The sequence below is a fragment of the Dermacentor albipictus genome, chromosome 1 (assembly GCF_038994185.2).
Source record: "Dermacentor albipictus isolate Rhodes 1998 colony chromosome 1, USDA_Dalb.pri_finalv2, whole genome shotgun sequence".
NCBI lineage: Eukaryota > Metazoa > Arthropoda > Arachnida > Ixodida > Ixodidae > Dermacentor > Dermacentor albipictus.
The window spans coordinates 505903036-505928330 of NC_091821.1; the positions used below are offsets into that span (position 1 = coordinate 505903036).

General features: G+C 49.5%; 1 protein-coding gene across 3 annotated transcripts in view; it reads right to left on the reverse strand.

Annotated features, from left to right (window-relative positions):
- The window catches only part of LOC135907566 (telomere-associated protein RIF1-like), a 307714-nt gene that overhangs the window by 170718 nt on the left and 111701 nt on the right, over positions 1-25295 (reverse strand). For all 3 annotated transcript variants that reach the window (XR_010566054.1, XM_065439245.1, XM_065439243.1), the window contains exons 16-17: positions 23997-24270; positions 12567-12713 (exon numbers count right to left, since the gene is read on the reverse strand). Coding sequence is in view for 2 of the 3 variants with exons in the window: in XM_065439245.1 (XP_065295317.1) it covers positions 12567-12713; positions 23997-24270 (421 nt within the window). In the remaining variant the exon portion in view is untranslated. The remainder of the gene's footprint in view (positions 1-12566; positions 12714-23996; positions 24271-25295) is intronic.

Sequence of the window (25295 nt, forward strand, 5' to 3'; positions counted from 1 at the left end):
GTAACCGTGTTTTCCGTGCAAACATGGATGGCTTGCAAAAAGTGCCGGCCCTTGTGGTGGGCAAAAGTGCGTCAGAGCTTTCGCTTGATTCAACGGCAAGCGTTATGATTCAAAGGCAAGAGTTATGTGTTCAACCGCAAGGCTTGGATGACGAAATAAATTTTTTCACAATGGCTGCGGGAGTTGGACAAGCGACTCTGGAAGCTGAAATGGAAGGCATGCCTCGCACTGGACAACTGCGCGGCCCACCACACTGCCGCTGTGCTCAAAAACATTGAGCTATGCTTCTTGCCGTCAAACTACACTGCATTTGCGCAACCCTTCGACCAAGGAGTTATCATGAACTCTAAGTGGGCTACCGCAAGCGTGTGATTGACCGGATACTGCTCAATATGAGCATGAAGCACGAGTCCACAATCGACTTGCACATGGCAATCGAGATGCTACAGGCTGCATGAATGGCTGTACCGGCAAGCACGATTGCCAATTGCTTCCAGCATGCCTCATTTGGCATCGGCAGCGGCGGTTACAACGAAGATCTCGGGGCTGCCGTCAATGAAGGTGCTGCGGGCGACCAAGCCCTAGCGCCGTGGGACGCTCAACTTCCGGACGGCTTTGTTACCGACTGCGACACCTTCTGCACGTACGTCAGTGCCGATGCTGATGCAGTGACCACAGAAGTGCTAACGGAGGCACAAATTGTGTGCGCAGTGGTGGGGGTGCCTAATGACGACAGTGACGAATGTGTTGACTACAGCCCGGAGTCTAATATTGGCAAACGACGTACCCACACCGGCACAAACGCTGGATGCGGCAGACCTGCTGCACCTCTTCTTTGGCACTCGCGATGATAGCGAGGACGGACTCGAAATAGCGGCTGCAGCTGAAAAAGCCATCATTCGTCTGAAGAAGTCGTGGCAAAAATCTATCAAGGACTTTTTTTCTGTGAAGTGAGCCACCAGCTGGTGTGCTGTTGATCGATCAGTGATGAGCTGTTTGGCGTAAATAAAGTTGCGATGCCTTGCTGTCCTTTTCTAGCTAGCTTTTTCCCGTGCGACGGCCGCTTTCTTTTTCACGTGGCAGGCTGCTGTGACATTTGGCAGTGAGTACATCCTGTCTTCCTTGCTAATTGTGGATAGAAATGGATAGCGGCTATAGCAAACTAATGGTTATAACAAAGTAATTACGACCAGACTTTAACTTCGTTACAATTAAGTTTTACTGATAAGGGTGTGCGAGTACTCGAATAATTCGATTTCAAATCAAATAGGGGATGTATGAATCATTTGACTTGCGAGTCAAACATCTAGTATTGGGTTTCTCGAATACCTTCGACTTTTGAATATGAGAACCTTCGGTGAATGACCAGGCCGTGGTCGGTATCTGTTTCGACAGATACAGTGGAACCCCGTTCATACGTTTTTCACCGGACCGGGGAAAAAAAACGTATCAGCCGGGAAAACGCAACAGTGAGGAAAGCTCCGAAAATGAATGAAAAAAGTGCAGCTTCAACTATACACAATTTATTTCCACGGAGCGCGCTTAGGACTTAAAAAAAAGTCTAGAATGGTGGCTTGCCATTTCTTTCGCTCGCTAGAAATCGTCACACGTTTCTCAATAGCCTGGAAGGCCGCACTGCTGTCAGCGTTGCTGTGAGGTGCGACGTACCTGCGGAGAAGGTCCAGAGCCGCGACGGCTTCTCCAAAGCTAGGATTTGGCCACTCCCCGGCATCATGCTGCTCGTGCGCCTCGTCGTCACCGCGCCACGGCAATGGCAATGAACGAAGGAATATCCGCGGGAAATTTTGCCCTCTTTGGCGTAATCATGCCGACCTGCTAACGATTGTTTAGTACTGCTGCGAAACGCGCGCGTACGAGCAGCCTGGTTGCGCACGGCACGGCGTGGGAGAAATGCAAACAAGAGAGGAGAGCTGGCCCGATAGGCGGAGCAACGCCACGAGCAACGCCAACTTCCGGTTTCGCTTTTGCTTCACAAAGAGTGACGTGAGGGCTTCTCCCGAGTTTCCGTCCTCCGTGAGTCGACCCGTCCAAGAACCATGTGGTGACCGTAATCACAGTGATGATAGTGAGAGCATTTTTTACGAATGGCCACTTAGTGGCGGCCTCTCGAACTGGCGTGCGGCTTCTTGCAGCCAGTTCCATAGCCAAGCCCGGCCAAGCCCAGCCAAAACTCGTCAAAAGTTAAAACCCAGCCAAACTCGTCAAAAGTGCCCACCTCTGCACCGGCCCGCCACCAGCCTAGCCTGCTGCCTGATTTAATTTAAACTTTAAAAAGGTATGCTTCAGAAAAATAAAAATCTAATAAAAGTGAGAAAACAAATTTAAAGCTTCAAAACCAGGAAATAATAATTACAATATAATTTAAAAAACAAAATTACTTTGCTGATGTTGACATTAGGCACACGTATAGGCTTGTAACAGGATCTGGGATGCACCAACACGAACCCCCTACACGCAAGAAGTAAGAAAATAGGCATCGGCACATCGTCTGTGGTCTCCAAAGTAAACCTACACGCAAGGACAAAGTACTGCTGTGTTATTGCCGGATGCGTATGAGATTGCACGATGCAGTAACTTATCTCCGGCACGATCTTATCATTGGCTAATCTGAACCTTGGGACGACCGCAGAGGTGCCTTGGGCTTCGCTTTCCATGGCGTGTCAGGTTTCAAATTTCTTTCTTTTTTTTTTTAGAGAGGGTCGATTTGCTGCTACATTTGCAGTACTATAAACAAATAAACGGCATACCAACAGTTTTTGAAGCAGTCCCACTTGCAGGCCTAGCACACGAGCACTGCGCTGGCAGTGTCAAAGCACTAGTTGCCATAGCAACAGCCAATCTCAAAGCACCTCTCAGCGTACTAGTACACTGAGCCAATAGGAGGGCCGCATGCATTGCGAGTTTTGTCGGACCAGCCCCTGAATGTTTGACGTTTGTGATTTCTCTATGCAGGCATCGTCAGCAAGGATGGGGGGAATTGAAAAGTGGAACTTGTAGTTTTCGAACAATACCAATATGGCAGCGCTCAGCGGCAAGACCGGCAAGAGATAGCTCCGTGAACTCCAGTGTCTCCACACAATTTTGGGCTGCTCTCTTGTCATCCACGCTGACGAAATAATTTTTCTCTGACATTTAGGGAGCCTTCTTGTTAGGCCGCTCATCGTCGAACAGGCTGAATGGACGGCGTAGGGCTGCATGATTGTTTTGTATATACTTTTGCAGTGCCGCGAGTTGCCTGTGCGTTTTGTGAAGGGGGAAGCGTCCACCCCCCAGCGCCTCGGGCGGCAAACCGTTTCTGTTGTTGAGGGGTCGGACGGCCCGCGTGGTGTCGGGTAACGAGCCGAGGCGCGCGCCGCCGCGGGGGGCGCGGTGCAGAGGCGGAAAACGGATTCGGAGAAAATGCTTTTACGCGGGCTTTGTTGACATTCCGCCGATGGTCATAATAGGGCCACGCGGACAAAGCTCGAGCGGACAAAGGTTGTATACGCGACGTTGTGGCACCGGCTCTTGAGTCCCCTGCTAATTAGAGACGCAGCTGCTAGCAATGTTGACCACGTCTGGCGCGTACGGAGCGGGGGGTTCGCGCCCCTCGCATTCGGACGGCAGCCACGTGCATCTTGTTTTGAGCGCTGGGGAGAGCCCGCTTTGTGTCGTGTTACAGCATGCAGTGCGCGCCGTAGAGAGGGGCGCGGCGTCATTTTAAGAGCACCCGAGTCCGGATGCCGCCAGCGGTAATTAGTTTTCTACCAGGAAAAACCTTGAGGGGGACTACGGTACGCGGTGTTGGGACACCAGCGCCCGAGCCCCCCCTTGCTGGCTAGAAACGCCGCTGAGGTGCGAGATGGCCTCAATAAATCATGCATGCCTGGCGTGTTTGACGAGGCCGTCACTGACCACGTGGAAATAGGAGGGGGAGAAGAAGATGTGGGAAGAGGGAAAACAGGGTGGTTTTCCAATAGATTCACTTATGAGAGTAAGCCCATCCCTTTGGGTTGTGGCTTAAGAAACTGTCAACTCTCATTGGCAATTGCTTCCGTGGGATGGGCTAACGACCCTACCGCCCTTTTTCTTTGTCTCTTTCCCCTATAACAACCGAGACGAGGCGCTTGTTCCTCAGTCTAGGCTGTAATCACTAAACCTGATAGAACAGTAAGACTCCGTACGATGCAACGCTAGTCTGGGCCGTAACCACTTAGTGGTAGAACAGTGAGACTCGGTTGATCGTATGTAGTGACAGTTGTCCTAGGCTCTAACTTAAGAGAAAGTAGAAGAGTAAGGCGCTGTTTACTTGTGTGTTTTGTATCAGTGTTCTTTTGCTAACTCTGTATTTGACTGTGTAAATATTTCCGTTACAATATATCTTCAAGTTTTGTTACCTCCAACCTGCCTCCTGCTTCATCAACGCCGATAAACACCTTGAAGAGACTTTGGTCGACTTCAAGGAGAAAAGAACACATCAAAAAAAAAAAAACTTAACTGGCGCAGTCGACAGGATCGGCGAGCTCTACAACATCGAATCCTGGACCAGTGGTGAAGGGATCAAGTCATCCAACGAGCACCTCATGCACCTTTGAGAAGATCCCACAGCAGCCAAGCCCGGCACCGTGGAGGACATCCGAAAACGACAGTGCATTCAGCAAAGGGTGAGCAGGATTTCTTGCGTCTTTCTCAAGTTGGCATGGCAGTTGATGTGTAGAGCAAATGGTGAGGACACGCGGGGGCGCAGAGACAATGGAGTCTAATGGAGTTGAGGGTGCGACTGTGGCGGGAATGGATCGGAATCGGGAGTTATCAAACGACGATATGCTAAATTCCGATAAGTCAAATGAAGTGAGAGAACCCAGTCAGAGCCAGGAATTTTCGCAGCAGGCATCTCAGCCTTTGCAAATTCCGAATGATACAAGAACGCTTGAACTTGAAATTCAAAGGCTCAATGCACAGACTACCTGTATACAACTTCAGATTGAGTACGAAAGGCTGTTGCAGGCAAGGACGAATGCTGAACGTCTCAATGGCACGTCGTCCAGCGCTGAGTCGGAGCGGGGCGATCGGAGGCGAATGGGCTTCGACTCCGTCGAGCAATGCGCAAAAGTGCTGAAAGGGTTCCGCCTGCCGTGTGACGCGGATGTACCCTTATGGTTTGAGGAGGTAGAAAGACTTTTTGCTACGTACGGGGTACCGTATGAGAGTCGCGTGCATTTAGTCATGCCAGCTCTAACTGAGCGCGTTCGCTACCTACTGCGTAACCTCAACCAGGAAGAGAGTACAGATTACGAGTCAGTTAAACAGGCAGTGTTGATGGAACTGAAGCTTTCTCCGGCGGAGTATCTGCAAAGGTTTGAGAGAGCAGTGAAGCGGAAGGAGGAAACGTGGTCACAGTTCGCGTCGCGAGTGAAAACGTATTTCTCCTACTACCTTCAAGTAAGAGGAGCCGACACTGTAGAAGTGATGGCAGAACTCATGGTTGCGGATCGTATAAAAGCGGGCCTTAGTATAGAGGGTCTTGAATACGTGATGCTACGAGAAGGCGAGGGATGGCTTAAGCCACCTGAGATTGCCAAAGTACTACAAACTTTGGAACAAGCCAAAGGCAAAGGATACGCCTCAAAGTCATCAGTGGCAGAGATGGGGCAAAAGCAGACGCGCGTAGCGAAAAGCGCCCTCAGGTGCCACGCATGTCACAGCTCAGGCCATTTCGCTAAGGATTGCCCGATGTCTAGTGACAAGGAAAATCAGCCAAAGAAGGCTATCGAGCCAAGGCAGAGGGCACAAAGGGTGTCGATAGCCCACGAGACGGGAAGTGAGATACCGAATGGAGTCCTCACTGCAAAGGTAGAGGCCTTGAAACACAAAGGCGAAGGCATGACTAACCTGCAGTTTATCCCTATCTCATGCGGAAATGTATCCACAGATGCGATTCTAGATACGGGAAGTGAAATAACTGTCATACGCGAGAGTCTCCTTCCGAAAAGTATCGTGGAGCCATCAGGCACAATAAGATTGGTGTCTGCATTTGGTAAAACTATCGAGGCAAAGCTAGCAACGTTGCCGGTAAAGTTAAATAGCCCGCAAATGGCGGCGGAGCCCCAGAACATTGACCTACTCTGCGCGTTGACTAATGAGCTCTTCGAGGGCACAGATTGTTTGTTGACCAAGGAAGATTGGGAACATTTGTTGAGGGCCAGCAGCTCTCTGGAATCCATTGTAGCACCGGCCGAGCCTGCTCGAAGGATAGAGCGATCAAATGAGAAAGCCGAGGCAGTGGCCTGCAACGTTACTTTGGAGGAGGAAGGTGTTTCTGGAGAAGTTGAGTTAATTGATGAAGAGAGGGATGCGTCAATAAGCCAGAGAGAAGAGTTCCGCAGATTGCAGCTAGCTGACGCTACCTTAAAGAAAGGGTGGGAAGATGCTCGGAGTGGGAAATCCGGCATGTTCGTCTCTGATGGACTCTTATACCACTGGGACTCAATAGTAGGCACCCGAGTGAGACAACTAGTTGTTCCGAAAGACAAACGCAGTGAGGTGATGCGTTTAGCTCATGAGTCACTATGCGGAGGGCACCTAGGGCCAAGGAAAACTAAAGTGCGTATTAGGTGTAATTTTTTTTGGCCTGGCATGGAGAAGGAGGTATTAGAGCATTGTCGTTCATGCCATGATTGTCAAATTCGCTCTGACAGGCGTCGCACAGACAGAGTATCTATAACTCCTCCCACTAGGCCAAATCACCCTTTTCAAATTGTCAATGCAGACATCATTGGACCCTTAGACAGACCGTCAGCGAAAGGTCATAGGTACGCGCTATGCTTGAACATTTGCACAGGGTGGCCAGAGATTGTCCCACTGCGCTCTTTGACAGCTAAGGCGACTTGCGACGCGTTGATTGAAATTTTCAGTCGCACTGGCGTTCCGGAAATGATCTGTTCCGACCAGGGCACTAATTTCAAATCACAGCTCACACAGTCGATGCTCGAGAAATTAGGTTGCGCACCAAGATTCTCAACCCCAGAACACGAAGAGAAAATAGCTGCAATTAAGAATGTGGCGCCACCACGCACTAAAAAGGAGCTACGGAGCCTGCTAGGACTGTGCGGCTACTATCGCGAGTGCGTCCGAGATTGTGCAGAGGTGGCGAGCCCGCTCATGCGGTTAACAAAGAAAGGGGTACCCAATAGCATACCCTGGTCAGAGGAAGCTCAGACGGCGTTTAAGACGCTGAAACAGTCCCTGTGCGAGGTCGTGGCGCTCAGCACTCCGGACCCATCTGAGCCCTACTGGCTTTTCACAGACGCGTCAGCTACGGCGGCGGGCGCTTGTTTGGCGCAAATGACAGCCGAGGGAAAGGAGGGGCCTATTGCCTTTGCCAGCCACCGCTTCACGCCGACTCAGACGCGATGGTCGACAATTGAGAGGGAAGCGTTTGCTATTATATGGGCCTTAAAGAAGTTTGACTACTGGCTTTTTGGTGCCGAGATAAACGTTGTTTCCGACCACAATCCATTGTCGTACCTTACAACTTCGACTCCACACGGGGCAAAATTGACAAGATGGGCGCTGGCTTTACAGCGATATCACGTGTCAGTGCGACATCGGAAGGGTGTCAGTAATGGTAACGCGGATGCTTTGTCCAGGCTTCACAACAGCTCATGGAAGCCAGCGTAATACTATAGTGCCATGCCAACTGGATGGGCGTGAATGTTCCTGCTCACTTGGCGCTCTATATTGCGGACTTTGTGAGTGCCGATTCAAGACACAGAGACACTAGAGTGCTCTTACAGTTTGGAACTGCAATCGTGTGCTTAATAGTTTGATGACATGTATTGTGTATTTCTTTTTACTCTCTTCTTGCTTTGTTATTTGAAAGTGTTTGTTGTTGCGATGTAATTAGGCTAGGGTGTGATTAGAATGTTCATTACGTAATCGCGGCAGTGATTTATCGTATCACTGAGCGAAAATCAGCCCAGTATACTCTTTAGGGGGAACGTGTTAGGCCGCTCATCGTCGAACAGGCTGAATGGACGGCGTAAGGCTGCATGATTGTTTTGTATATACTTTTGCAGTGCCGCGAGTTGCCTGTGCGTTTTGTGAAGGGGGAAGCGTCCACCCCCCAGCGCCTCGGGCGGCAAACCGTTTCTGTTGTTGAGGGGTCGGACGGCCCGCGTGGTGTCGGGTAACGAGCCGAGGCGCGCGCCGCCGCGGGGGGCGCGGTGCAGAGACGGAAAACGGATTCGGAGAAAATGCTTTTACGCGGGCTTTGTTGACATTCCGCCGATGGTCATAATAGGGCCACGCGGACAAAGCTCGAGCGGACAAAGGTTGTATACGCGACGTTGTGGCGCCGGCTCTTGAGTCCCCTGCTAATTAGAGACGCAGCTGCTAGCAATGTTGACCACGTCTGGCGCGTACGGAGCGGGGGGTTCGCGCCCCTCGCATTCGGACGGCAGCCACGTGCATCTTGTTTTGAGCGCTGGGGAGAGCCCGCTTTGTGTCGTGTTACAGCATGCAGTGCGCGCCGTAGAGAGGGGCGCGGCGTCGTTTTAAGAGCACCCGAGTCCGGATGCCGCCAGCGGTAATTAGTTTTCTACCAGGAAAAACCTTGAGGGGGACTACGGTACGCGGTGTTGGGACACCAGCGCCCGAGCCCCCCCTTGCTGGCTAGAAACGCCGCTGAGGTGCGAGATGGCCTCAATAAATCATGCATGCCTGGCGTGTTTGACGAGGCCGTCACTGACCACGTGGAAATAGGAGGGGGAGAAGAAGATGTGGGAAGAGGGAAAACAGGGTGGTTTTCCAATAGATTCACTTATGAGAGTAAGCCCATCCCTTTGGGTTGTGGCTTAAGAAACTGTCAACTCTCATTGGCAATTGCTTCCGTGGGATGGGCTAACGACCCTACCGCCCTTTTTCTTTGTCTCTTTCCCCTATAACAACCGAGACGAGGCGCTTGTTCCTCAGTCTAGGCTGTAATCACTAAACCTGATAGAACAGTAAGACTCCGTACGATGCAACGCTAGTCTGGGCCGTAACCACTTAGTGGTAGAACAGTGAGACTCGGTTGATCGTATGTAGTGACAGTTGTCCTAGGCTCTAACTTAAGAGAAAGTAGAAGAGTAAGGCGCTGTTTACTTGTGTGTTTTGTATCAGTGTTCTTTTGCTAACTCTGTATTTGACTGTGTAAATATTTCCGTTACAATATATCTTCAAGTTTTGTTACCTCCAACCTGCCTCCTGCTTCATCAACGCCGATAAACACCTTGAAGAGACTTTGGTCGACTTCAAGGAGAAAAGAACACATCAAAAAAAAAAAAACTTAACTCTTCTTTTGGCCAAACCGTTTTTATATGGTGTAGATAAGGCCTTATAGATGACAAAACAAGTACTTCACAAAACTATTTTTTTTCCCGTGATTTTTGGTTTATAAGACCTGTGGTTTCTCTGCAAGCAAACAGATTAACTTGGTACGCATGCCGGCAGACCCAAACATCACTTCAAGAGCCATCAGTCTGGTCATTAGGCCTAATAGGCACTGCTCCGTAACACATTGGCCACTAAAGCTATGGTTTGGCATCAACAAACTGCCTCGTCACCGAAAGTGAGCCTTATGGTATTCCTTTGCAACAGCAGCAAAAGTTTGCTGAATTGAAATTGTGCACAAACACGCTTTGTTATTTTAAGCTTCTAAATACAGTAGAACATCACTGATATGTTCCCATTATGTATGTTTTCTGGAGCAAAAGTTTGCAATCGAGAACAAACAAAAAAATACCCAATAGAGTTGCACTCATTTCTCCCACGATTTTTCGGCACCAACGTTCCGTAAGTCGCCAAACTGGGAATGTATGGCACACTTTCCAGCCGAGAAATTCCATATAAACAAGAAAATGCATGAGGCGCACATGATTGAGAACAGCATATGCAGCCAGAACCCGCAATAACAAAATACTGAAACAACAACATTCCCCCGACAACGAAACATTTTCGTATCCCCTGCGAACGCCCATAGGATTCAATGCATTTCGTACCTCTCGGCAACGAAATGTAGCTGTACTACAATCCCGCATTAATGAAATTTGCCGGAACGTGACTCCACATATTGCGTAAGGCTAGCAGGCTCCAAAATGTGCTCAAATGCGATTGTTTTGCATTAAAATTGCGTAAAATACCACCACATTACACTTATGTGGGCACCACCATTTTTGTTCACAAGAACAACTAAGCGCCGGAAGCGATCAGTGCACTGGAAACACGTCACGGCTGCCATCTTGTTTGTTGATCGCCCGTTTGAAGCGGCACCATGAGCGACACGCACGTTGCTACCGACATGTGATGACGGTGTTTGCATGCCTACCAGGCGAGATTGTTGTTCGAAATGTGTGTTCATTTCGCGTTCCTTGCGGTTGACGACTCGGCGAGGCCTAGGCCAATCTCGTGAGGCGAGACTGAACGCAAACTGGACGCGCGTTTCGAACAACAATCCCCGATCGCGGCAGTGCACTGCGTAATGTGTGCCTTGGTGAGAAAGATGCAGCAAAAACAAAGAAATCCACGTCCCACCTACGTGGAATTGTTTATGGCACTTCAGATGGCGGTCGCAGCATATGGAGTGTCACGCATGGGGCCATGATTGACCGATCGTCCGGGAATATGCATCCTTTGCTTCAAGAACACTGGTTTTGGTGCCACCCAACAGGCATCGTGTGCGGATTCTACGCCGGATGTAGAATTGCGCGAAAGGGCAGTTATCTCAATCGTTTGCCTTCGCATACACGAGATACGATCCCTTTTGCGATCGGCACCGGCCACGTCAGCGCTTACGGGCAACAGCGTGCGCTGGAGAAATGCTGCTGCATGCGCTGTTGCTCTGTGTCCGGTGCCGAGTTACGCAAAATCTTGGCAAGTGATCACATCTCCGAAAGCAGTTGACCGAGAATTCTGCGCTACGGCAGTATTGGCACGGCTGGTCGACGCATGCGGCACACTTTGTACTGTCAACAATGCGGTTCTATATCCTCAAGCAAAGCTCACAAAGTAGGCTAGCGGAATTTGGACTGTATAAAGTTTTGTTCTGCAATGCATTACCTATCTGTGCTGTCTCTTTTCACAGCAACGAAATTCTTGCGACAGCGAATTTTTTCGCGTTTCCCGCCGATTTCGTTATTGCGAGGTGCAACTGTAGCTGCCCGCCAGTGCAGCTTCACCGTGATACTCACATGCCCATCTCGTGTGAAAATGCCGGTGCGCAGTTAGTTTCTAATTTCAGAACCAGCAAATCTCCAGCCGGGTCATCGGACGCAGCATTCACAGCTATCACCACCAATCCTATTGCAATAAGCATCTTCGCATTTCAGTTTCACAGCACATGGTGCCATTGGAAGCATGGCCCATGCTTTTAATAAGAGATAACCAAAAGGCGCCGCCGTTCCCTGCTGCAGACTGTGATCATACATGTTTTCCGGCCGCTAGATCTCATGTGAACAAGAAAAGGCGTGAGGCGCACATGATCGAGAACAGTATATAGCCGCCCGTCTCACGTGAAAACGACGGTGTGCACAGTTTATTTCGGTACCAGCAAATCTCCGGCCGGGTTGTCACACACTGTGTTTACAGCCATCGCCACCAAGCCTACTGTGAAAAGCGTCATCATCTATCTATTTTACAGTGCTTGGTGCATAGTGCGTAGTGCTTGGTGCATAGTACTAGCATACTGCACTCTTTTAGTAGGTGGTAATCTAAACACACCACCATCATCCCTGCTACAGGTGGTGCAATGTGGGCATCACGTTCCGCTTCGGCGGCATTCAGCTTCGCCGACCAGTTGGATTTCGTTTCCGTTTCCCGTTGCCCCCTTAAAACACCACACAATAGGAAAACAACAAAACGCACCTCCGACCGCCGGAGCACCACCAGTTCAACTCAGGTTTGGCGTCTTGTGCCGCAATGACCCACGCGATGCTTCGCATTACATAGATGTCAACTGCCCAATTTTTTAGCTACTTCAAATGGTACTTTTTCCCGGTTGATATGTTTTTTCTCGCGGTTTTTTTTCTCCAAAATGTATGAATGAGGTTTCACTGTATACAGTCGAACCCGGTTATATCGAACTCTCAGAAAAATGCCCTTCAGTTGACATCCATTGAAATTTCATTTAGTTCGAAATTCCATTGCATATTCGCATATGCCTAGTTGCCATCCTAAAACAACACTCGCATGCGGGTTTCCTGTAAACCAGTAGGGGCCAGAGAAAGCAGAGGCTTGCAGCACTCCACTGGCACGTCAAAATGCACAAAAGTTGAGCTACGGTTGCGATTATGAAAGCAGGATGGAAAGCTAGGAACTCCATAGCTCAAATGTGAATGTGGAGCAGTTTCTCATGGGTGACGTAATGGTGCAGCATGTACCGAAAGCCACACGATATGGTGTTCGTGTTTCATTCCTGTTGCAATTGTACAAAGCGTTAGCAGGAGAACGAGGACTGGTAAAGTGTTGCCCTGTGGCAGTATCCATCAAGGTGCAACAAATGGCAAGCAAGGCAGGACGCAGTGGCTCACCTGCTTGAGCTGATCATTAAAGCCAGGGAACAGGCGGCGCCAGACCTCGTGGCAGACACCCTGTGGAGACACGTTGGGCACCAGCACCGCTGAGCACGAAAACGCTTGGTACAATTGTAGCCATTTGCGGGTCACTGCCTTGCGCACCTGGCAGGTAGGAGAAAAGTGACATGAGCTTGTACTGTTAAGAATAGTTATTTTGCAGATTTAAATTGTAAAATAAAACAAAAAAAAGGACCCACTAAGTGCCAACATGAAAGTCAAGGTAGACATACATGGCGGTTCAAATGATTCTCTAATGAAATGTTGATTTGTCTATTTTGTCTGTCGCTTTTTCATGATCATTATTCCCTCATTCTGTATTTTATTCCTGTTATGTCTTACGCACAATAATGTCGATCTTGTCTTCCAGAGCATTGATGCTTGGTTCATCCTTCTCTTGACAAAGAGACCAGGTGAGCCGATCCTGGAGATACGGTCAACAACTGATTTTCTCGACACCCAACTTTCCAGACATATCTGATAACTTGGATGTCTTTGCAACGCCACCACATACCATATAGAGCCAATTGTATAAGGACGTCTGAAATTTCAGGTGCTGGAACCCTTAATCGGGAATAACTATGCCTCTACTAGAGCCTAATACAGCGCTATCTGGAAATCACTGTTTGTCAATGCTTTATGTCGTCACTGATAACCGATCATGATGACACTCAACCTTTCAAACTTTGTGTTTTTTTGGCCGAAGCAACACAGATGAGAACTTCCCGGCTCTAGCCACACTCAGGCTCACGTGGTTTATGCACAGCCATAAGGCCTCAGAGCCCCTCACCAGGCCACACGGCAAATTTTGGTTATATGCTGGAACTTGGTACATGCTCTCTATGGTGCGTGCTTCCGAAAAAATTATTCGAATCGTCTCATTATTAGCCGAGATATATATATCTCAGCGCCGCGAACCCATGATTTCAGGAGGTGAGCTTTACCGGAGCTCAAGGATCGCGCGATGAATACGTCACAGGCCCGACCTTATTTTTTTTTTTCTCTCGTCACTTTCTTGCATCACATGCGAGCTGTTGTGATGGTCTTGTTTTGTGCAGCGCACGATTTTGCACACTGTGCACGAGGACACCTGATTAGTGGTATGAGTCAGTGCTGCACGAACACTAAGGCAGATACAAGCGGATCACAGAGCATGATCCCGCACTGGAACACGGTAGAAAATGACAGTTTCGGTGTCTGCACACGTGATTGCACAACGTAGAAACAAGTAGACGAAACTGAAGTACCGTATTTACTTGCATAATGATCGCACTCGCATAGTGATCGCACCCCACAATTTTGTCATCAAAATTCGATTTTTTTTCTTTCCCGTGTAAAGATCGCACCCCGAACTTGCCGCAGCGATATGTCGTTAGTTCAATTTTTGTTAATTAAGTTAGGTTGTTCGTTAACTTAGTTAAATAGTTAATTATAATTAATTCAAGTTTATTAACTCAAGTTTAATGGCGCAAATGCGATTAGGGCCATGCTGTGCCAGTCACAGGACAGTACAAGATCCAACGTTAAAGGGACACTAAAGGTTACTAGTAAGTCAACGTGGACTGTTGAAATACCATCCTAGAAACCTCCAAACGCTTCTTTCGTGCCAAGGAGAGACTTATTTTAAGAGAAAATGCGTTCTGAAGCGTGCGCGTACCTCTAACGCAGTTCAAATCGCCCGCCCTCCGATCGAGGAGTACTGACATCATGGTCTCGTAGTGACGTTGCGCCATCAGTGAGTAGAACGGCGTCCGCAGACGGCGCTACGGCTTTTCTGCGCAAAACGCAAACGTGCGGCCAGAAACAGAGCCAAGACAGAGCCGACAGCAGAGCGAAAGCGGGAGTATGGTGGCTAGCGGAAGGAGAAACGCGCGACCATAAGCTGGTACTTCATTCTATGATGCAAACTTCGACGCTCGTCGCAATGGACCCTGACAACGACAGATTGGCTCGCGATCCTGGGCTCAAATTCAGCAATGTGAGCACTGACAAGCGCGACCTTCTGCTGAGGGCTTGCGCTGCCGGCATCGTTGCGTACTACGGCGGCGGCCTCGACACCGGCTCTCCGAAGCGGGAAAGCAACGAGGGCTTCCCGCGACATCACGTGGACGTGGCATTCTCGCTGCTTGTTCCACATTAAAGTTTCGCGAGCCAGCAGAACCCGCACAGCACGACGCGATAACGAAACTACTGAAACTCCAAAGCGTGCGCGGCGCGCAGAGTCGAGCGAGAACGAAACCTTTCGACCACCCATACTACTGAAGGGTAACGTCAAAATGTTATTTTTTCTTAAAATCGAATAGACGTAGACAAGTAGCATTTCCTTCCGTCTTATAATCGAATGAAATGATATTTTTAATACGAGTAGTTGTGTATTAGTAACACAAATTATGAGGAGTGCTTTCGTCATCGGGCTAGTACCGGAATGTCGCTGGGGGGTCTCAAATCATGTCATGCATTTACCTCAATTTCTCGGTTACTAAAGCTCTGTTCGCGATTACACCGACTCCCGTTAATACGAAGTTCACGGGGACCGCAAAAAACTTCGAATGAAACGAACTTCCGATTAAGCACAAAACATAAAAAACAGCACTTCATTTGTGGTGAAATCGAGTATTTTCTCTAAGAAAAATAGTCGGTCATCTTGCTTTGCTTCTTGCCGAATCGCGCTGCTGAAAGCAAGTTCTGCAGGCTGTAGAAGTGGCGGAACGCTTCTTCCGCGTTACCTTCAGCGGCCAAGAAGCGCTCCGCGAGAGCAAGGCCCACAGCTACATCAGCAGCCTTAGGTTGCGGCTCGCCTTCAACGTCATCGTCGCTTTTCTGGGTCGCTTCCTGGGGCCAAATAATCTCTACAATTTCGCTATCCGTCAGCGCACCACACGTTTCGACCGCCTTGTCTACGGCGACGTAATCTTCAAAATTGACGTCCTCGAGAGCATCATCAAAATCAGTGCCGTCAAGCTCGCTTGTTGACGCTTCCTTCACTGAAATTTCAGAGGCATCCTCCGAAGAAGCTGCCACAAAACCGCAAGCCCTGAAGCAGTTTGCGATTGTTTCTTGCTTCACACGATCCCATGCTCGCGCCAACATGTGGATGGCACTAAGCAGGCTCACCTCGTACTTTGTGGAGCTGTCCATACACAAAATCATGCGCTCGAGGAGGTGCCGCCTGTACAGGACTTTAACATTCTTGATGATGCCTTGGTCCATTGGCTGCAAAACAGCCGTTGTGTTTGCAGGCAAAAATGCGAGGCGTATTGCACTCAAGGCTGGCACATTCACGTGAGCACTGCAGTGATCGACAAGGAACAACACCTTGCGGTTCGAAGCAGCAAACTTGCGGTCCAATTTGCTTATCCAGCTCTTGAAGATTTCGGCCGTCATCCACGCTTTCTTGTTCGCCTCATAGTCCACAGGCAGCGTCTTCATGCCTTTAAAACATCTCGGCTTCGCGGCTTTCCCGATCACAAGTAACCGACATCGTTCCGTGCCAGTCATGTTTGCCGCGATCAGCACCGACACTCTCTCCTTGCTGCGTTTGCCCCCAGCACAGTCGTCGTCCTTGAATGTCAGGGCCTTCTCTGGTAGAAGCCGATAGAATACAGTCGCCGACCGATTTTCCGGACTCCAAAAATTCGGACATGCCCGATTATTCGGTCAGCTTCGCGGCACCGCCATTCTCCCCATAGACCATAATGTATAACAACTGCCGAAAGTTCGGACCCCTTGCAACCTCTCGTCTGATTTTTCGGACACTCCTTGAGCCAACTCGGTCGAGAGCACCATGCACCTACTCTGACCGGTGCATGGTTCGACTTGCTGAACGTCATATTTATTTTGAACGGAGCTTCCTTGCTGCCCCACGAAGTGGCACTACTGGAAATCCCCGCTCATCATCATCGTTTCTGCCTGGTTAGAGTGGCTCTGCAGCAGTTCTGGTTTCAGCTTAGTAAGCCATGTCAAGACAATCCAGCAGCTGATTTGCTTCTTCGCGCAAGACGCTGCGAGCAGGCCACGTTTTTCAAGAGTTTGTGCGACTGGTGTCGACACGGTGGTGTTAGCTTTGTGTGCTGTGTCGAGGTTTCGGTGAACGAACGCGGCGTACGGAAACATCACGTCAAGTGTCTAATGGCGCCGACAGTGCCCGCACAGACTTTGCTGAGGAATGCCGGCAAGCGGGTGCCGGGAGGACTAAGATTTGTCGCCTCCCGATGTGCTCCCTAATGACGCGCAAAATGTTCTGCCGGTAGACCTGCGCAGTGGTTGCATTACGATTCCGGACACTGTCTCATTTGACAGTTTCACAGGTGCTGACACTGCTGTACTGACATGCGCAGAACTCGACGACGGCGAGATCCTTCGTCAGGTTTCTGGTGCACTCCCAGACGATGACTCCGAGTCGGAAGATGACGCACCATGTGCTAAGCTGCCGTCGCAGGCGGAGCATGCACAAGCAGTGACTGTGCTTTCAGCCGCCTATAGTGACAGCACGACCCTCTCCGAGATTCAGGCTTATCTGATTGTGCGTAAACGGAACAGCGTGCAACGGCGCATTCACGATTTCTTCAAGCCTACTGCCGAGCCCGAATAAGTGCGTGGAAATAAAGGATTTCATTTTTTTTTCTTAATCTGCTCTTTCGGACACCTGTTTATTCGGACATTTTCGCAGTCCCCGTGAGGTCCGAATAAACGGTCGGCGACTGTAGTGCAGTCTCATCTGCATTGAAGATGTCTTCCGGTCTGTATTCGGCGAGATATTCACGCAGCTATCAGTCCTTCCACGTGGCGCATGTTTCCTGGTTAACGGACGCCTTTTCACCACACACGCTCATGAAAACCAGGTCATGGCGATAATTAAAGCACGTCAGCCATCCATCTGACGAAACAAAGTCATCGATCCCCAACATTGCTGCAAGCGTTCGGGCTTTCATCGCAACGCTGTCTCCGCTGGGAGAAAGTTTGTTGCTCCTGGCCTCCCTAATCCAAACCAGCAGAGCCTTCTCCAACTCTGGATAAGCGCCGGTGTGCATTCGCTTCTGAGAAGTCTTGAACTTGTCGTTGTCAAATGCATCCATTATTGTGCGCTTGTTCTTGATGTAGTTTGAGAGCGTGTTCGGCTTGATCCCGTACTTCAGCGCTATGTCTTGTTTGGCGGCACCTCCCTTCTCAACTTCCTTCAAAACCTCGACTTTCGTTGCCAGGTCGAGCGTGCGATAAGAGCCACGGTTTGCCATGGCTATAAACTGCGCGACTAGGTACAGTCAATTCCGAATCACTCGTGGAACAACCAAGCCTACGAGCTTCCCGCACAAAGGCACTGGACCAACACACGCCTCGACAAACGCTGCGCACGCTGCAAGACTAATCTCGCACAATCTCGCCACTGGCAGTATGCAGTGCTGCGTGCACCTATGGCACCCACGTGGCCTCCGCGATCAGCTCCGGCCACGCGCGGCAGCCGGGCGTGGCCTCCGCTTTGCCTCCCGCCGGAGTTGATCGCGGAGGCCACGGCAGCCGTAGCAATGAATAATCGCGCCGCTCCAAGGAGGATGGCGTTGCGGGCGGCTGCGGCGGCGATGACACCAACGCGTAGCACGGAACTGTTGCAACACTTGAAAAATTGCACATTCTACAAAAGAATGACGGTCACCTCGAGGATCCCGGCTGAATATTAACTTCCAATTAAACAATATTACTGGATGAGGACTTCGAATTACTGAGCGATTTCTTCTATAGGATTACATGCAAAACTGACGGGACCAGCACTTCACTTCTAATTAACCGAAAATTCCAATTAAGCAGCTTCGAATTATCGGGAGTCGACTGTATTGACGCCTTAGACGTTCTAGAACATTGCTCTACCACTTTAACTTGACTTTCTGGTAACCTTTAGTGTCCCTTTAAAAGAGGATGCTACCCTCGGATACCAACTTTCTTGTTTATCGAGATATTTTAGTGAAATTTTCAGGATTGACTCATAGCAAAAGCATTAGTAGAGCTACAAAATTTCAAGCAGTTATGTTAACTGGTTCTCAAGTTACAGCAATATGTCAGAATGGTGCACATGGTTTTCTCATTCCAGGCCTGGAGAACATTGAAAAGGTGCCGCAACTGTGAAATACACTATCATGATTCTCAGATGGATACTTCAGGGCAAAACAGAGCGCTTTTTAAAGATTTCCTTGGTGAAAAATTTTAGCAGTACATCGAATTTAGTGTTGGTAATTAAGATATTATCAATCAAATTTTGATTAAATATCACAAATCACAGATATAATATATAAAAAATGGGCTTGTCTTGTCCTCAGAAATTTATTCAGATACACAATAAAAAAAAATGGAAATCTGATGAGCAGTTACAGAGATATGGCTGGAATATGCAGCCTCACCAGCCAAAAAAGCCATATTGAGAAAATGAGCTTTGAAAGTTTTGAGTGCATATATTGGGTCTAAAATGACCCTGCAGCATAACTGAATATGTCCTTAGACATTCTCTTCTTTTGCCGCCTTTCCACCTTCTCTTGCGATTGCTTCTTGGCCTTTTTCAAGTGCAAAGAATCTTTCTCGGCTGCCCGTTAAATGTCCAGGTGGCGAGGTGTTAACACCACTGATGAACATAGCTCTTAGGTGGCCCTGTGGCAGCCAGCATTATAGCTTAACAAAACATGCCAGGGGGCTGCTTGTAGCTTTAATCTTTGCTCAAAAAAGCACTACAGGGTACAACAATTCCAAAACTTTTTTGAACCGCTTAATTTTTTTTGACACAGAACATCGTGTTCACCTTCTCTAATTGCACCAGAAGTTGTCTTTCCCAAATTAGCATGCAGAAGAAGAACTAAGCCCTAAGCAAGATATTGAAGACTGTCATTAGCTAAAAACAAACAGGATCAAAATTGATCCAGGCATTCCCGTGCTACCCTTTCCACAGACAATGCAGAACGCCCTAAACACACTTTTGAGAAAACGTCTTTCAAAGTTTTTAGGGCAGTTCACATCTCTCAATATGCATCAGGATTGTAGTTTTTGCTGCCTTTGGTTTTTTGGGTCTCTGCCCTTTGATTTCATGCACACGAGACGATTTTCTGGCTCACTGACGGCTGACGCTCGATATGCTTAGTTACACTGTTCAAGGTGCTGACACATGAAGCACCTAGCTGCACAGTCCGAGATACTAAAGCGCAAAATGCCTAGTCGCAGGCTCGAGGAGTCGACACTCGATGTGTTAGTCGCGCAGTCCGAGGTGCTGAAGTGTGAAATGCCTAGTCACAGGCTTGAGGAGTTGACACTCAATGTGCTTAGTCATGCAGTCCGAGGTGCCGAAGCGCGAAGTACCTAACTGCGCAGTCCAAGGTGCCGACGTGTGAAATGCCTAGTCACGGGCTCGAGGAGTCGACACTTTATGTGCCTAGTCGCGCAGTCCGAGGTGCTGAAGTGTGAAATGCCTAGTTACGGGCTCGAGGAGTTGACGCTCGGTGAACTTAGTCCCGCAATCCGAGGTGCCAAAGCGCGAAGTACCTAGTTGCGCAGTCCAAGGTGCCGATGTGCAAAACGCCTAGTCACAGGCTCAAGGAGTCGACACTTGGTGTGCCTAGTCACGCAGTCTGAGGTGACGACAAGCAAAATGCCTAGACGAGGGCTCGAGGAGTCTACGATCGGTGTACTTAGCAGTCCGAGGTGCCGAAGCGCAAAATGCCTAGTTGCGGGCTCGAGGAGTCGACACTCGATGTGCTTAGTCACGCAGTCCGAGGTAACGAAGCGCAAAGTACCTAGCCGTGCAGTCCGAGGTGCCGATGTGAAAATGCCTAGTCACGGGCTCAAGGAGTCGACACTTCATGTGTTTAGTCGCACAGTCCGAGGTGACGACGCGCGAAATGCCTAGACGCGGGCTCGAGGAATCGACGATCGGTGTACTTAGTCGTGCAGTTCGAGATGCCGAAGCGCAAAATGCCTAGCTGCGGGCTCGAGGAGTTGACACTCGATGTGCTTAGTCACGCAGTCCGAGGTACCGAAGCGCGAAGTACCTAGCCGCGCAGTCCGAGGTGCGAAATGCCTAGACACGGGCTCGAGGAGTCGACACTTCATGTGCCTAGTCGCGCAGTCGGAGGTGCCGGTGCACAAAACGCTTAGACGAGGGTCCGAGATTACGCGCGCAATGTGCTTGATCGGCGAGTCGGAGACTCCTATGTGCGAAATGCTTAGCCGCGGGTCTGAGGATTGCGTGCGCAATGTGCTTGGTCACGAAATCCAAAACGAGTGCTGAGAGGCTTAGCCATGTGTCCGAGGATTCCATGTGCGAATCTTGGTCGCAATGTCCGCGTCGCCGATGTTCAGTACGCTTAGCTGCGGGTCTGAGACGTCCACAAACGTAGGGACCAGCCACGCTACTGCGATGTCCGGGTAGCGCCCATTTTGACACGTCGAGATTATGGCGAGTGGAGAGCCAGACTCGCGAGGTACAAAGAGCCGAGCAGATGACGCAAGCGCCAGACCAATGGCAAACCGTGCTGGAGTCCCGTGGCGGGTGTGACCAATTGCAAGACTCCCGCATGACCTTTGTGGGATTCTTACAGCCATGCTCTTGGGAAAAAGGAACGACAACACAGCAGTGCAAACAATCACAAGGGCATTTATTGCACCTTTCAAAGATCAATGCCTGCTAGCCGAGTTGCTAACCCCAAAACATGCCGATGAGCGCACGAGAAATCTAGGAAGTCCGACTCACCACGACTGGATAGTGAGCGAATATGTTTGCCCCATGCTGGATCCCAACGCCTGGTTGTTCGCGCGTTCGAACGAGGCCTTACAAGACGGTCTCGCAGAAGCATGGATCGACGCGCTCACGGAACGTCTGTGCAGCTTGCCGATCCCGAACCAAAGAGGAAGCGCCTTCTCCTTTCTGCGCCCAAGTACAGTCGCCGACCGATTTTTCAGACTCCAAAAATTCAGACATGCCCGATTATTCGGTCAGCTTCGCAGCACCGCCATTCTTCCCATAGACCATAATGTATAACAACTGCCGAAAGTTCGGACATGTTGCAACCTCTCGCCTGATTTTTCGGACACTCCTTGAGCCAATTTGATCGAGAGCATCACGCACCGATTCTGACCGGCGCACCACGGTGCCAGCGCACAGTTTGACTCGCTGTCAAACTGTTTTTGTTTTTTGTTTGAACAGAGCTCCTTGCTGCCCCACGAAGTGCCGCTACTGGAAATCCCCGCTAATCATCATCGTTTCTGCCTGCTTCAATAGAGTGGCTCTACAGCAGTTCCGGTTTCAGCTTAGTAAGCCATGTCAAGACAATCCAGCAGCTGATTTGTTTCTTCGCGCACGACGCTGCGAGCTGCGAGCACGCCACGTTTTTCGTTTGTGCGACTGGTGTCGACACGGTGGTGTTTGCTTTGTGTGCTGTGTCGAGGTTTCGGTGAACGAACGCGGCGTACGGAAACATCGCGTCAAGTGTCTAATGGCGCCGACAGTGCCCGCGCAGACTTTGCTGAGGAATGCCGGCAAGCGGGTGCCGGGAGGACTAAGATTTGTCGCCTCGCGATGTGCTCCCTACTGACGCGGAAAATGTTCTGCCGGTAGACCTGCGCAGTGGTTGCATTGCGATTCCGGACACCGTCTCATTTGACAGTTTCACAGGTGCTGACACTGCTCTACTGACATGCGCAGAACTCGACGACAGCGAGATCATTCGTCAGGTTTCTGGTGCACCCCCAGACGGTGACTCCGAGTCGGAAGATGACGCACCATGTGCTACGCTGCCGTCGCAGGCGGAGCATGCACAAGCAGTGACTGTGCTTTCAGCCGCCTATAGTGACAGCACGACCCTCTCCGAGATTCAGGCTTATCTGATTGCGCGTAAACGGAACAGCGTACAACAGCGCATTCACGATTTCTTCAAGCCTACTGCCGAGCCCGAATAAGTGCGTGGAAATAAAGGATTTCAGTTTTTTTTTTCTTAATCTGCTTTTTCGGACACCTGTTTAGTCGGACATTTCCGCTGTCCCCATGAGGTCCGAATTTACGGTCGGCGACTGTAACCCTGCCTTGAGGCGGCGTTACCAGCGCAACACTCACACCATTTCTCGTACTGCGTTTTAACCTAACTGCCGTGGACCCCAGGCCACACGGCGAAGCCAGATTACAGGAGACAGGAGCTATGCGGGAAAACAACATATCAAGGGACGCGTGAGAGTCGTGCATCCCTGCACCTTCAATCATTTGCTTTTTGAGTGCTTGCTTCTGTATGGAGGAGATAGCCAAAGCAGAAATTTTGGAGATGGAGAAATGCGCTTTCCAATGAGACCAAGATGGCAGCGCTGGGTTGCGCTGTTCCGGAGATATACTGTGGCTTGAAAAACACCGTTCTTTCTTGATTTCCGCAATCACCACCTTGGCTGATAAAACAAAATTTTTAGAGCACTTCTACGTGGTTTACAGTGATGATATTTCGGAATCAGATAGAAAAGGATTTATAGAAACTGAAAATGCGATATTAAATAAATGAATTTCTTTGACCATTTTTCGTGATGCAAAAGCCGCCTTCCCCCTTAAAATGCATCCATTTTTGTCCCCTTCACTTTTTTGTGTAACCTGGTTTACCAATTATTGGTTATGACAATGAAATTTTCTTCGCACTTGAATGAAGTGGGTTTGACTGTATCCCCATTTGCACACACTCGCTCTACTGCACACTGCTATTCTGTGGCGTCAGGCAGCAACGATGCGCTGCGAATTAGTCTTTTTTTTTCTTTTTCTTAATTTAGGACGTTGTCGGTGATGCATCAATGTGGTCAAAGCTTATTAATCGTGATCTTGAGCAAGATGACCAGCATTCTTGAGCAGGGGCAATCAGTTCTCAACGCAAAAAAAGCCAGCATGTGAGCCTACAGCCTTGCAGTTTCTTTCCATTTCTTACAGCTTCCAAGCTAACAAGGTTTTACAGTGTAATGGCATTATGCTAAAATTTCATATGCTGCACATTGTTTCAAGCATGAATTACATGTTCGATGCTGCACACATAGCAGCCACCAACACAGTTGCCTCCATTTCAAGTATGCAAGAAACTGCAACTTTTGTAGCAGACTTTCTATGAAATGGCGCTCGTTAGACCTAGCGGCCTAATATGGCCAACTTGTGGTAGGTGAATATACAAAAGTGTGATGTTTCTAGTTCCAATGAATCAAACTCAGAACTAGTTATTTACATTGTTTGCAGACTACATTGTGTGGTGTTCCCTCGTGATAGTTCTTTTGAGTTTCAGTAATTAAGATGTTTAAGAAGTGAAATGATTGCTGTGGCTGATGTTCGTCACTCCTCAAGTTTCGGAATTGAGTAATCAAAGGTTGATCAAAGGTTGCAGAAGTAAAACTCAGTGTACCCACCTTGGCCCCCACATCGGGCAGTGCATGATGGACGGGAAAAGTGAGGGCAGCCACCAGAGCTGAGAAGTCGGGCTCCAGGTCGCTGCCCTGGTTCACCTCCTGGCCCGACTGCAAGAAGTGGAGCAGAGACGAGGCCAGTGCCATCCAGAAGGCACAGGCAAGAGGTGCAGCTGGTGGACAGCGTTCCAGACAGCCCAGCACCGACTGTGCCAGGTGAAGCCGCGATGGGTTCTGCAGACCCAGGGTCAGCAGATGCTGAAACAGCTGCGTCACCCTGCGGTTGCCAGTCGCGAGTTCGGACCAAATGTTGCACAGGTCAAGTTACAACCACCAGTGAACAGTTTTGGTATGCAGTGAATGGCTAGTGACCAGTAGAGGCGAAAGTGACAATCAGAACCCAGGCCAACCGAGTGCTTTGACGGCGGCATTGAGCACATCAGGCTGGACATTACATGTACAGGTCAAAGCACTGTTGAAAGGGATGGATGGTAAATACAGTGAAAGCTCGTTAATTCGAACTTCAATAATTCGAATTTATGGATAATTCGAACTGTACGATTTGGTCCGGCCAAGCTCCACAGAAGTCTATGTATAAAAAAGTCCGTTAATTCGAACGCGAGAAGGTTCCCTCACGGATAATTCGAACTACGCTCGCGTGGCACACGGCCAGAGAAACACGCCTACTGCCTACACACAAGGCTGTATTGCCTCCGAAACGGAGAGAATGGCAAAATCGGAAAAAAATCTAACCTGCGCGCAGTCAGCCAGAAGGCAGCGGCGGCTGCCGCCTCTCCGTTCTACGTAACCTTTGAGACTTCTTGCCCGTTGCGAATCTCGGAGGCTTTACAAATCTTGTACAGCTACTAATGTCGCGCGGAGATGGCACGGCAAGCGCCAAAACACAGCGAATCAAGTACGTCGCAGCTGTGCTTGCAATCAAGAACCAACGAATCAGGGCCTTCGCCACCTTCACATGTTCAGCGTCTTTGTCTCGGCAGTCTTCATCGTTTGTGCACCTCTGTTTTCAGATTAGGAGGTATCAGCCGTCGCGATTCATTGTGATGGTGTTAAGCCTCGGCTAGCGTTCGTTTCGGTGGACATCGGTGGTGGGGCACAGTCGGACCCAGAGCTTCGACTTGAAGATGGCGTGTGCCCGCGGCAAACGCCATCACTTTCTGACATGCCCTACTGCTTCCAAATCGCAGTGTACTGTTGCTCTCCTTCCCTTTCGTTAGTTCGAACTTTCGTTAACTCGAACTGAAGCGGCTTCCCCTTGCGGTTCGAATTAACGAGCTTTTA